Source organism: Betta splendens, chromosome 9 (genome assembly GCF_900634795.4).
Source record: "Betta splendens chromosome 9, fBetSpl5.4, whole genome shotgun sequence".
Lineage (NCBI taxonomy): Eukaryota > Metazoa > Chordata > Actinopteri > Anabantiformes > Osphronemidae > Betta > Betta splendens.
In genome coordinates this window covers 27398991-27412721 of record NC_040889.2, presented here as the reverse complement: position 1 = coordinate 27412721, position 13731 = coordinate 27398991, and the positions used below count along the sequence as shown (strand labels likewise).

Genomic DNA, 13731 nt, shown 5'->3' with positions numbered 1-13731 from the left:
ATTTCCATTATCTCATTCATGTGAGGGAAAAGCATTAGAAGTCATAGTGGACAATCATAAATTCCCCTGCGCGCACGCACCTGCATTTAAATAGGCAGGAAATGGCAAACTGCCCAACACCCACTGAACGGCTGGGCTCATTCATACCAACGCAGCAGCAGAATAGCAGAAGACTTAAAAAAGTATAGACCTGAGCTTTAATCTGTGTGATTCTCGTGAAGTAATGAAAAGGTTAAAGTACTTCACAAGTGAAAAAGCAGCTTGTTTTAGTGCTACTACACCTGGGAACAGTCCCAGACTTAAGAGCAGATCGCTTACTTTCTTCAACATGAAATGATTTCTGGATCGAAGGGGCAGATTAACAGTAATGTGACTGGTAATGTCACCGATGAGAGTCTCAGCCCGGACACAAGAGCTCTTGTCCTTTTCCTGAGGCTTTGTGCTCGCTCCTCTTCTGCAGGGGAATAATGTGACATTTCCCCTCCACTCGGTTTCTCCCCGTTTTCCCTGGGATATTTTATGGCAGGCTATAAACATGACATGTGGGGGCTGTTAGGGTTCCTTCTCCAGAATCACTGTGGTGTCGCCCTGGCTAATGCAAGTGATGGGATGAGAAGTGAGATTGTAACGCTCTGCTTCTGCATCTGATACATGCATTTAAAGACATGTAGTGATTCCCAGCTCTGTGTTTTACAGCTGTGCCTCAACCTCTGCTCTGAGCTCATAAACCTCAGACGTACCAAACCTGCCTTAGGTCTTCTCTTTGGCACTCCTTCCTCCTTTCATTATCTGAGATATACCACCTAAACATATGCAAACTTCCGATACAGTCCAACCAGTGGGCGCACAGAGAAAGCAACAGGCTGAAGGTTAGAGGGGGGCTAAAGAAACACTGGAAGGAGAATTTGAATTGCACGATGCTCTTGATGCAAATCCAAATTTGCACATCCAGATTTGCAACCCAAATTGAGCAACACGTGGCTGCAAATAAAAACATGTCTCAAGTCAACATCCTGGGACAAGTCAAACAAGTCAAATAGTCCACATCATTATCACTGCTGGCATGAACCTATCCTTTGTGTGCAAGTACGTGTTGACAACACGTGAACCCGGCAACACACACGCACAACGCACGAATACTTGACCCTGTGCAGACATGCCATACATGCCATCCCGTTTCACCCCACAGTGAAGTGGCCACTTCGGTCCCTATAGCCCTGCTGATGGCTGACTCTCCACAAGAAGTGTGTCTGAGTGAGACTGAGAATAGTTGTAGCTCCAGTCATAAGTGACAGAAATCCCTCTGTCAGGAGAGAAACAAAGCACTGGGCTGTCAGTGAGTTGGAAAAGCTGTTAGCTGCTCCAGTGGCCAAAAAAACAGCCAAATCCAAACAATGATGATGTCCGTTGTAAATCGCCTGCTGGCCATAGTCCCCTCCTAGTGTGCAGGGAAAGCCTTCATCGATCCTATGTGTGTATCCTACTCATAGATCTTGCAAATTCCCATACAGCTCAAGTAAAAACAAATCTGTCCAGTGCCACTTCAAAGCATTTCTGTGTTATGAGTTTACAACACAGACTTAGAGAAATGTTTCGGCGGCTTTGGACCCAGGAGGGGGAGGGGATGTTCTGGCACCCTGGGCCAAGCCACTGTTCTGGACGTCTCTGTGAATTTGAACTGACTCACCAAAGAGAGTGTGGCTCCCAGCAAATACACAAGTTTGACAGTTGCCCATACAACGCTGACAGCCGTGCTTGGAGTGTGACTGACGGATGGAGAGGGTTTCCTAGCCACCGTGTCCCTTCACATTCCAGGGATGAGGGATGGAGATTTGCTTATACAAACCCCTCAAGCGTGTTTGTGTCCTAGTGCTAAATGCTCTGTTTGAGAACTATGGGTAAAATATCGAGCATCTTGACAAATGACAAAGACCTGGTATTATATTGGTAGGAAAGTTAAATGGGAAGATTAAAGCTGCATTCAAAGGCGCTACTCATGGGTGAAAAACACGGAACCTATTGGACTCACCTGCAGTAGTTGTGGCTGCCCAAACCGCCCTCTCCGTTGGGATATTTGAGGGTGTTGTAAGGGTGCTGGAAGGTCTCGTTCCAGAAGAGGCAGGGTTTTCCACCGTGCAGACTGGTCTGGTTCTGGAAACCCCTGTAGTCCTCTCCGTTGGCAGTGTAACACTCTAAGGAAGGAAAAATAAATAATAGTGAAACATCCAACTCAGTCGAAATGCTTACATGTGATTAGACGTCCATTAAAGCGAAAATCAAAAGCTTTGTGCGAGCTTTTTAAGAGGCATGCAAAAAAGCTTCATGTGTAACCGGTTTACGGAGAATCTGGATCGAGTGAAGCGCTAGTGTGTTATTAAAAGATTTTAATGAGTTTAGAATGAGCAGACACAAGTTTGGAATAACTGTGTTCTCTGCCCAGGCACAAGTCATTTAAAGCTCCGGCCAGAAATATTAAAGTAAGATCAATCACGGCATTGTTTCAATTAATGTGAACATGTGAGCACAGAGAGAAATGCCCCACAGACATCTAGCAAACGCAAACATGGCTTGAATTTCCAGGAAGTGTATGACAACCACATGGCCGAGTGGGAGACGGAGACCGAGAAAGAGAGAGTTTTGGGTTCCCAAAGCAAAACAACGGCCGACAGACGCTTTCTTCCCTGAAGAGGGAAGTCAAACAAACACCGGCCCCGTGATGAGCTATAACCACTCATGGGGCCCGGTGAAAGTTTTAGCAGCTACAACCTAATTCCTCTTTTGATTGCATAAGGATGGAAAGCATAAATTCATCAAATGACTGTTGAGGTTACTCATACTGCAGGTGCTCTGAACTGCCATGACTGTTGACAGATCCCCACTGACTATAACCAGCGGGGATTTGAACTGGTTCTTCTCTTGCTACATACGACTTTAGCCTGTGAGCGAAACTCATATGCAAAGAATTGCCACGAGGTCACATAGTGGAGTTCTTTAAGTGACTTTTTTGTGTGCACAACATAACATTCACATCACGCCTGTCAATCAAACATTAGCAGGAAAAAAAACAATCCTGGCGTGTTTGGCTCGTCTCCATGGGGTCTTGTTGCTATGTACGCGGTGAGCCAATGACCGGCCCCTTTCATCAAGTCAAGCTGTCTGCCTCGAGCATGAGCTAATGCATTGCAATATGACAGTCATTATACCCCTCGGTGAGCCAGCTGTGCTCCAAGGCCCTTTCTCATTCTTCTGTCGAGTCCAAGGTTTCCCAACTTCCTCTCGCTGCCTCGTCTCATTTGTTCTCCTCCCTCACCTTTACTCTGCTCTTTCCTCCTCCGCTGCTTTTCCCTTTTCTGTCAATGCCTTTCAACTCATATACAAACATTTCTTTGGGGATCGTTTAGCCTCTCAGCCTTGTAATACGATGTCTGTAGTTTGCTGCCAGATCCGCCCTCAGATGGCAACCTCTCAAGGTAATTTGACAGGTCTAGGAGTGCAGTAGAAGTACAGTTAAAAAGGCATCCTAGCTGTGGGACATAAATTAAATTAATTCTCAGTATACTAAATACTTTAGGATTTAAAAACGATTAAATATATAATTACAGGGTTTCATCTGCATTCACCTGTCAGTTGCATGCGGACACGCATCCCAACGTCTTGCGCCTGCTTTGCATTGTTAACCTCTAATCTACAGTAAATCAGTGGGATGTGCCGTTCTCAGCGTGCAAGCCAAAGTTGCATTTAATTAAAGTTGTTTTAGCTGTGTTGTTCAGTTAAGCTTATCAGCCATTCGTCATCAGGCTGACAGGAGCTCAACAGCAGCAAGGAGCTGCAGGGTGTCAGGTTCCTGCAATTATGATGCCGCGCCATTGTCTGTAAATGGCTCCCCTCTCTCTCAGCAAATTAATACCGCCTCGGCATGCAAGGATATCAACCACTGGATCGTAAATCCACCTCAGAGTAGCTGAGTCAGAACACGACTCCATAAAATTAAAAAAACAACTTAATGGAGCTACAACAGGGGTCGTGCCCCTGCCACCCGTACACTTGGGAGTGGTTAGTGGAGCAGAGGCTTTCTGTTGACCGGGTCTCACCTGAGGACAGGTGAGGCCCGGTAAACAATACACATATAACGTATTTCTGCAAATGATGCCCACAAAGCAGCTTCCTGTAGAAATGTTGCTCTGATAGTTGCATTTGTTCTTGCACATGGAATTTGGATATTCATTGTTCAAGGTATAATACTGATTTGGTGAGACAGGATTTCATTGCCATTTCCATTTTTTCCGAATGCCACAAGCCACGGCGAAAGAAACAAAGCAGGGGAAACGTTGCTATTGAGAGTTTGGCAGTGGCACAAGCACAATCATGAGTCACCACTCCCTAAAAGCAATCATGACTGTTACTGCCCCAGTCAGAGAGGATAACATCAGGCAGGGACATGGCAACCAACTGCATCCCAAATGAGCTGACGTCCTTGAAATAGCGGGCATCAAAATGACTGAAAATGCAGGATCAAGAAGAAAAAACAGATCACTTTGTAGCCGCCTCGTCTCTGTCTTCAAAAAACTTTGCTCCAGAGTTTCAGGATGAAGTAGAGCTTGTCTGCACATGGTCCCCTTGGAATGCGCTGGTGCTGGAAATCATCCCGCCCTCCTGCGGCCAAGTTAGCTTTCCAGAACGAGATGGCAAATATGGCAGCGCTTTTGCCACTGGAAGGGATGTTGGGGGGGGGGGTGTTCCATGTGGTTTCAAGGCACCATTTGCTTGTGGTGGGAATGGGAAATAGTAGATCTGCAAGGACTCAGAGATAAGTGAGGCCATCGTAAAGATGAATGGGCCATTTAAGTGCCCTGTGGACTGCCACACATCTATCACGACAAAGTGAAAAGGCCAATTTTATGTTGAAGCACTGTGGATATGGGCATTTTCTCCTTGTCCTGGATGAGACAAGGAGCTCATCTGCTGATTGGACCATCGCCACTTTAGGCCCACTCCCCTCCGAGCACGCTCAGCCCCTGCCTCGCTCCCTTTTCCATGTCACCAAGGAACTGTTGGGCTCTCGTCACATGGGCTTGGGCTTTCTTGTGGTTTCATCATGAGCCGTGATGGGAAACAGAACCACTGCTGCATGAAAGACGGAGAAAAGGGGGGAAAAAAGGGCTCATATAAAGAACGTGCAGCTCTACAAATAGAAAAACTACGGGAAAGGGAAGAGGAGGACTCGCCTTTGACCAAGCCCTGCGTTTAGAACCCTGCACCACCCCGGCAACAAGAAAAGAAAAGTCAAAAACAGCAGAGGACCACTCCGAGGGAGCTAATCGCCCTGTTATTATATTTGTTGGGATTTGTGGCTAATGATTTCCACATTGCAACTTCAAATGCACTTGATGCTCTGAGGGGTGGGGCCGGAGAAAATGGGGGGTAGAAGTGTGGGGCTTTTGGTCACATGAGCTCAAGAACACAAACAAACAAGCTAACAAACAAATGGTTTCTCTGAGACGTGTTGCCAGGTCACACAAGAGCACTTATTTGTTGTGCTTTGCTACGAGGGATGAAAAGCAGGTATAATTACAGACGACTGCTTCCTCACTCAGGGCTGACATAAAGAGCTTCCTTCCATCTTTATTACATGCTTGGAGCTGTAGGACCAGCAAAACAGGCTTAGTGCATGAGCAATATTTCTTTAATAACAAAATTACGCTGAGTGAGTTTATGAAAGAAATGATACAGTGTCATTTGCGCAGACACTAACACCAAAATTAGAAGCTGCACAATGAACAGATAAAACATTCACACACTCGCCAAAGTCTACAAACAAATACTGGAGAAATGGCAGAGCATTAATACACAGTCTACCACAATATGTTCCCCCTCCACAGCGTGCTGGTAGTCATTACTGTTGTGGTGCTCATTACTGTCAGTGTATTAGGAACAGAGGCCGGGGCCAGACCAAACCAGGCCAGATGTACTGGGTTACAGAGTTCTTTTCTGGGGGGGCACAGCTGGCTGCAACGCAAGTCTGGTTCCCCTCTTCCCCATCAGCATCCATTTCCACATCAAAACCACATCAAACATCAGACGGCTGCAGGAAGATTGCTTTGCATTTATTATTCAGATAGTCACAGACACAGTGAGTTTTTTTTTAATGAAGTTGGTTCTTGCTGAGGTGAAGTCAGAGATTCAAATTCTCTCCTCAGAAAGGAGTGAATTTACAAGTTAATCAACCCCACCTCGTCTCCCTGCCCCTGCCGTAGCTTTTTAATGCTCGTGTGCCAGGTCAGCGAAAGTGCAAAAGCCTAACTAGTTCAATGACTTTTTCCTTTTTGCTTTATGTGTTTGTCGTAGGATGACCAGGCCGTAAACCAAGACCTCATTCAATCCCAAAATAGCCTCCATCATCATCATCACTCTTCCTGAAAAAAACCACCACCTCCTGAGTTCACTACCACAGTAGCCACAGACCCAGAGGACTCCCTGCCAAGGTTCCTGGGTAGCACCTATAAAACATGGCCCCATCCAGCGTGGACCCTATTTTTTAGCTTAGTACTGGAAAGAATCTGATCTTGTGCAGCCAGTGGTGGGTGTAACACGCTGCCACACCCCCTCTGCTGCTCGGTGCAAGAATGGAAAGCATAAAAGCTTCAAACTTGTTTGGATCGCAATTTTGTTGTGTTTTGAATGATTTAAGAAAACACAATCTGCACACAAACCGCGGCGGATAAAACATCCACGACTGCGCTGGCCATAGCGTCTGGAACGGCGTGCCGATGCAGAAGCTCAACACAGATGGATGCGAGGTAGTTTTGGCTCCGTGAGTGGACAAGGATGGAGGGAGGTGGGACAGTTTTGAATTGTGCTTGGCAGACGTTCAGGGAGTGACTGATGGCCTGCAGACTGACAATGACGTGAAGGACGTTCAGGGACTTCCTGGGGAGGGGTGGGAGACGCTGGCAGTGCGTCGGCGCCGGGGACCTGCCAGCCAACCTGACATGAGGGCAGATGGGGTGTCGTGTTCAATTACCTCCTTCTGGCACCTCTTCACCGTTTCTTCAAGTCATCCTCTGCTAAAATAATTCTAACCGTGATGCAGAGCTTTTGCACCTAACGCTATCCTCACTTCTCACAGTTTGTCAAGAACACACACACCGCAATCACACATCTCTTCTTTTTATAAGAAGTCTCTCACATACTCAAAATACAAAACAGAACCTGCAAAATCTGACACCAGGATAAACAAGAGAGGGGAAGAACAGGCTGGGAGACGGCAGAGGGGTTGACTGAGGGGGCCTGAGGTTGCACAATTAGCGCATTTGAGATTGATTCATCTTAAATTAAACCAAACTGCAAATTACAGCCGCGAGCGGAGATGGCAGGAGGGATTGTGAAGACAAGAGTAATGGCAGGGGACACAAGACGAAGCCGAAACGAAGGAAGAGAGGAAAACAGAGCGAGTCAGAGCGAGCCAGGGTGGGACAAAGGCTGTTTTTATGATCCCACAGATTGTTAACCCAGCCTCTAATTTTCTCCTCCTTGTGCGCAGCACCAGAGAAGTGCTTGGTTTAGTTCGCATTTCCCCATGTTACAGACGAGGCCGACAAAGCCCCAGCTTGTAAAATTAACAGCATGCGCAGAGTGAGTGTCTCCAGCGGCGGGGGTCTGGGTTTGGAGGGAGCAGCTGTGTGCTGGGGGCCCTGATGCAGGGCAGCAAACAGGCCGTTAGTGCCGGCGCTCACGTCCCCATCCAGCGCTGCCTTTGATGAGCGGGGGATCTACGGTTCACGGTGCCGGGCGTGACAGCTAACGGCCCTGCGTGCATCACATGGGGGCCTTTGAAGCCGCCCTGTGTTGCTTCGCCTGAGTCAACCTGCACCGTCAGATACTGTGATAAACGTCTACAGTGACAAAACATGCATTAATCTGCCGGACCCGCATCGCTCCTGCTCCTCCTGCTCCCACAGACCCACACCTCCTCCCCCAGATGCAGTTACAGTGAGAATGAAGGAAAGGAATTTTCATCAGTCTTACAGCCGCAGTATTTTAAGATGTGGAGGGAATGGAGGATACCCATAAACACGCACACAGGCTGCTTTGTTCTCTTAGTGGTAGGGTCTGTATCGTTGCGGCGATGCCATTCTCACCCACTCATCACAGAACTGTAGATATCGCCCACTGAGCGTGTGTGTGTGTGTGTGTGTGTGTGTGTGTGTGTGTGTGTGTGTGTGTGTGTGTGTGTGTATACACGTCTGTCAATTCGGGTTTTCTCCTCACAATGAGTCGGCCTCTCAGAAGCAGTAATCAATTTGCGGTAACCTTATGTAAGCCGTGGGGCCAGTACGGCTTCAGTTCACCTCCCGTCCGCTGCCTCCTGGATGACTATCACGTACCACACTGCTGCTCCATTGACGTTTATATTCAAATCCCCACACAGGCTATGTAGATTAAAGTACCGTAAGTTGAAGGAAGACAGAAAGCTGCTCAAAGAAAGGTAAGAAAAGAACACACCTGTTTTCCATGGGCCTGTTTGTGCTCAGGTTAGCTGGTATCTGAGGAATGTAAATTATATGTGGTTTGGTTTGGGCTCTGTCAGTGCTGTTGCAGAGGAGTGTGTGCACCCATTACAGACCCCCCCCCCAACCCAACACACCACCTTCTCTGTCTCTTCTTTCTCTCTTAAAGGTCCTGTGTGATTACAGGGTTCAGGGAAGATGAGTTGGATAAATAAAGGTCTCAGTCTGAGGGGAGGGACCCATGTGACCTACGCTAGTTAGGAAAGCTCAGATCTTTTTCCTCTTTATTCCAAAGAGCGAACAAACAACACAATTAAAACATTATGTTGTGTCATCTTTTTTTAAGAGTGAATCATATTAAGACCAGGGGCAGGAGGATCTGAGGCCACTGTGCAATGTAGCAGAACCGATTCAGAGAACGTGACCTTTTAACTTTTTGCTTTGTTGTAAGACAGAATCATGGTGTCAGGAACCTGCACATCCCTGATATTCACAAAGGTGCGGAACAAACGTGGGAGTTCGTCCAGACAGAGCAGTCATTTGCTGTTGTTCGGAAGAAACTGTACATTTTGCGTAATAAGTAATTTCCTGTTGTTTGGAGCTCTTGCCGGGAGCCACATGTGACACTAAAATTTAATTTAGGTAATGAGAACAAGAGCGAAATTTGGGAGGTGGGAAACTTCTGTTGTCTGTTTTGCAAAAACCCAAAGAAGCTGTAATCAACTCAGAATGATATTAAACAGAGGATGTTCTCACCCTGTAGCAACAGAATTAAGTTGAGTGCAAATAATTCAGATCAGATCAACAAACTGCTCCAAGCGCAAACGCCAAAGTCTATTCCTTCCACTTCCATATTCACATATCAACTAGTATCGCACCACCGAGGCCAGTGTCCGGAGGTTTACCGGCAGCTCTGAGGCCCCTCTCTGGTAATTGTTCCCTGCAGAAAAGGAAATACACGGTTACTGGAAATTGGGCCTAAGTTGATCAAATGTCCGAGGGAGGCGTAGAGGCATGTGTTGTGATTAAATGTAACCGAAGCAAAGACGGGACTTTGGACGAGCGTCGCTAAAATCATAATAGATGTGTATTGTAGCTTGTCCTTTGATAACTCGTACTGCAGCTTTATTTGCTAAGCAGTTGACTGCAACCTTAGTTGTTTTAAAGGAACTTTTACTTGTTGCTTGCTGGCAGCGGTGGATTAACACACCCCATGTGTGGAGCACAAACAAGCACACATCTGCATCCAATGTGTCTGCACCAGTGGCAAACACGTCACAGGCGTGTTCGTTTTGTCTATCTCTGTAAACTACACATGGAGGCATTAGTCTTTTCCCTCAGCATTCCTCAGCGTGTTTACAGTTTTCATATTCTAAATCCATGCAGACAGCGGAAAACAGACCTCCTTGCGTCACCCTTTATCTCCCACTACGTTGAATCACCTTGTGCTTTACGAACCATCTGCCACCTCAAGCGCCACCGTGCACCTCCATCTCAATCTGAAGAAGTATCTTGTAAACCCTCGCCTGGACGACTTGTTCAGAGCTCCAACGAGGCACGATTTCCTACTGTATCAAATCACAAAACGTTGTCAGATAAACCGCAGCACAGTGCACTTCCAAGGACACAATAACAACAGCACAATAGGCTGCTACGGTGGGGAACGGTGACAGCGCTCAGCATTCAGACCCCTTTTAACCAGCTACGGCTCTAGTTCCTGGTCTCGGCTGTGAAATGGATCCTTTTTCACTGTGGTTGTGTGGCTGTGGGAAGACTCGCCGTACAGGGAACCAGATGGCTCTGGTAATGGAGCAGGGGCATCCCAGTGGCCCCACTCAAAAGGGGATACCTTACGGAGGATCTTTTGAGGGCCGGCAGATTCTGTTTCATGTCATCGCCCGAGTGTGACCACCCCTCAGTTGACACTGGTTGAGGGCTGGTGCCATGGAGGCTGCTGCAGACCCAACCTGTTTTGTATTCACCTTGGGGAGCTGTATTCACCTTCAGTGCAGGACAGACAACTAAATCACAGCCTTTGGTGACTTGGGTTTCATCCCCATAGTTCTGGTCTCTTTCAAAGGGCCTCCCTTTGCAACATGATATCACTGGTTCCACGGATTGAAGGACAATGGCAGTTTGTGAAAATGGTTGCCTGAGATGTTCCTGTGCACTGTCATGGCTCCTTGGCTCTTTGTTCCTTTGTTTGCTGTCCACTTAGCTACGCCTGTGCCTTTCACTTGTCCAAACGTTGACTCTGTCCACTCGCTTGGCCTCGTCAAATCAGTCCTGTCTGTGGGAGTTTCCTGTGAGGACCGAAGGTGACAATTTGCCTCTTCGGCCACAAGCTGCTGAAGCTGGACACAAACCAGAGCCCGAGGCTCGGCAGCAAAATGACTCTCCATTTATTTAAAGTGGTTGCTATTACTCTACCGCAGTGAAGCCCAGACCTCAGTGGCTCGGGCCCAACCATAACTGCAGTATAAAAAGAACTAAAGTTCGCCGGACAGGTCATGTCTCGCACAGTAGCAATTCAATATCCTCCTGTTATGTTCCTGGTTACGCTTCTCAAAGCTCCAAACGTGCTTGTGACACCACAAAACTACATGGTTGCTTTGAAACTCACCCTGTGGAGACTTGCAATACACCCAACCGATCGCTGATGAGATGCTTGGAACATGTTTAAATCAAAGAAAGAATAACAGCTAATTTACCTTAATCATACTGTGTCAAGGGCTTTATTAATAGCGCGTTAAAGGAAGCCAGAATGGGTCCGTGATTGTACGGAAACAAATCAGACCAAAGTCTAATGGTGTTTTCCTCCGCAAAAACTTCATTTATCAACACAGATAGCAGATAACACTCTACTGACTTCATGCCACCGTAGAAATCTACTATAAACACTGTGTCCACCACTTCCTCTCCAGGGCCTTTAAATTCCATGCCCTACAAATTTAATTGAGTTTTGACAATGAAAACAATTGTTTGCTTGAGATTTAATAGAATTCATAGAAGAACATAAGGCCCAACAGTATTTCATTACTGTTCGCTGAGTATTTGATTTGGCCCTTTACCCTGGAGTGTGTTCTGGCTGATGGGCTCTGACTGCTGCACGGAGCACCAGCAACGCGGAGACAGAATGTCATTTGGCACCGACTGGAGTGGGTCTCCTCATGCATACGCAAATGTCAAGGTACACAATGAGGACAGGGAACACAGCTCATGCATAATGGTATTAAAATGAGCAAAGGAGGGAAAAGAAACCACTGAATTGTAATCGTATTAAAAAAAACTTTGAACAATCCAGAAGAATCCTGATGTAAAAAGGCTGCAAAACAGAGTAAAGATCCAAAACTAACATGTCACAGCTCATTCAGGAAACACTTCACCTTCCTCTGATTAACCTTTGCGCAACAAAACCTCATAAACTACTCCTCAGGCCACATGAGCGCCCTCTCCCACCTAAACACTGTTTATCTCTCTGGAGTTTGACAGTTGCATCGGACCGGTAGTGACTTGACAGTTTAATTCTATGTTCTCTCACGGGACCGCCTCCGTGGATCAGGAGCCATGAGTGACGCGCTCAGCCTCGCAGCGCCCGGTTACGCGACGCCTCGTCCTCGCCGTGTTTTACACAGCCTTGGCGTCCGTCGCGGCCCGCCGCCTGTGACGGGGGCTTCCCATGCGCCGCCACCGGCATCAGAGATCCTGAACCTGGAAGCAGGCCACTGCTTTGCATGCCGGGTCGCGGGCCCAGCGGCCCAGCAGGTGGTGATTTGCACAAGGTGAGGGAGAAAATGAAAGAGCTGCACTCGGCGGATGTTTAAAAGGAGAAGTGGGGAATGACACACATAGAGGCCCTTTGATCAAACATATGTGAGCTTCTCAACTTGACAGAGCGAGACTCACAGAGGCATGATAATAGCATGATTGTGTTTATAATAACAAGGTCTGTTTCTGCGCCGTAGCGGTCGGTGGTTTTATGGTCGGCTCAGCTCCTTGGCATGGAAGAACCAGGGCGTCGCCCGCAGCTTGACCTCCTCAGCGCACCACCCAAAGGTCAACAGGAAGCGGAGGGGCAGCGCGCAGACACCCAAGCACATTTCTCACAGTTTGTTTCTGAACCGCGAGCCAGATTCACCTTTTTGCCAACTATCTTCAAGAATCTTCAAAACTCTGGCGTCTTACAGTACAAGTTGATGCTGAGGACGATGAGTGTGGAGACACTCAAGGGAGATGCACTACTTGGTGTCAGGCTTCTCCTCCGTCATCTTTTAAGGTTGCTGCTGTGACCTACGCAGTGGCCCTGAGACCCTACATTAGGTTTGTGTGATTATGCCCCGTATCATTTTTTTTTCAGAACTGTCAATATAACCAATATTTGGTGGTAAGACTCAGATCTTATGTTGTCTCACACAAGTTAAAGTCCTTTTTCTAATGGAGTATATATTAACAATGATTAAATTGTTGATCATTTTAATATTGTCCTGGCCTGTTGTTTGTAATTTCATAGTCACACCGTTAGTTGTGTCACGTTTAACTCTTGACCTCCCGGAACATTCCATCGAAGATTTATGGGAGCTGTAAAGCTGATTATAGATGGACACGACACAAAGAGGAGCCACGCTGAGGGTCAACTGTGAAAACAACCAAGAAGCGCTGACTCGACCTGTGTGAAACCAACGGGTCGTTTAAGGTTGTTTAAGGTTTTAAGGAAGATCCCACCTTCAAGAAATGAGACAACAGACAGCAAAAGCAACCGTGTGTCCCTAGGAGATGATCCTAATGCAAACACGTTGGCACGACCTTGAGCAAAAGACCAGACACTCCCTTTGTTGTAGAGAACAGCTTCAAAAGTCATTTTCTCTGAGCCTGTTTATGCTGTGATAAACCAAAGCATGAAGGTGGTGATTAATATCAGAGAGCATGAGTCACTCAATAGGCAAAACACATACGCTTCACAAACCTGAGCTTCTGTTGCTGATGAACAGCCACAAATGTTAATTTTTTACCTTTAAAAAGGTAATTAGGTAACAGCTGGTGGTGGTTTGATCATTTACTGTGTCATTTCAAAAGTCAAACAACTAACGATGTAATCCAGAAGGACGTTCAGCCCAAAGTCCAACAAACTATCAACAAACGGGCCTCGTTCACCAAATGCCCTCACTCTGAAGAACACGCAGTCACGTCTTTAATCACGATCTCTGAACACACGCACAGCAAACAG

The 13731-nt window shown here is 46.9% G+C and overlaps 1 protein-coding gene across 2 annotated transcripts in view; it reads right to left on the bottom strand.

The window, feature by feature from the left end:
• Positions 1–13731, bottom strand: part of kremen1 (kringle containing transmembrane protein 1) — a 41598-nt gene that overhangs the window by 23050 nt on the left and 4817 nt on the right. For both annotated transcript variants that reach the window (XM_029161363.2, XM_029161364.2), the window contains exon 2: positions 2030–2192. In XM_029161363.2, the coding sequence (XP_029017196.1) occupies positions 2030–2192 (163 nt within the window). The remainder of the gene's footprint in view (positions 1–2029; positions 2193–13731) is intronic.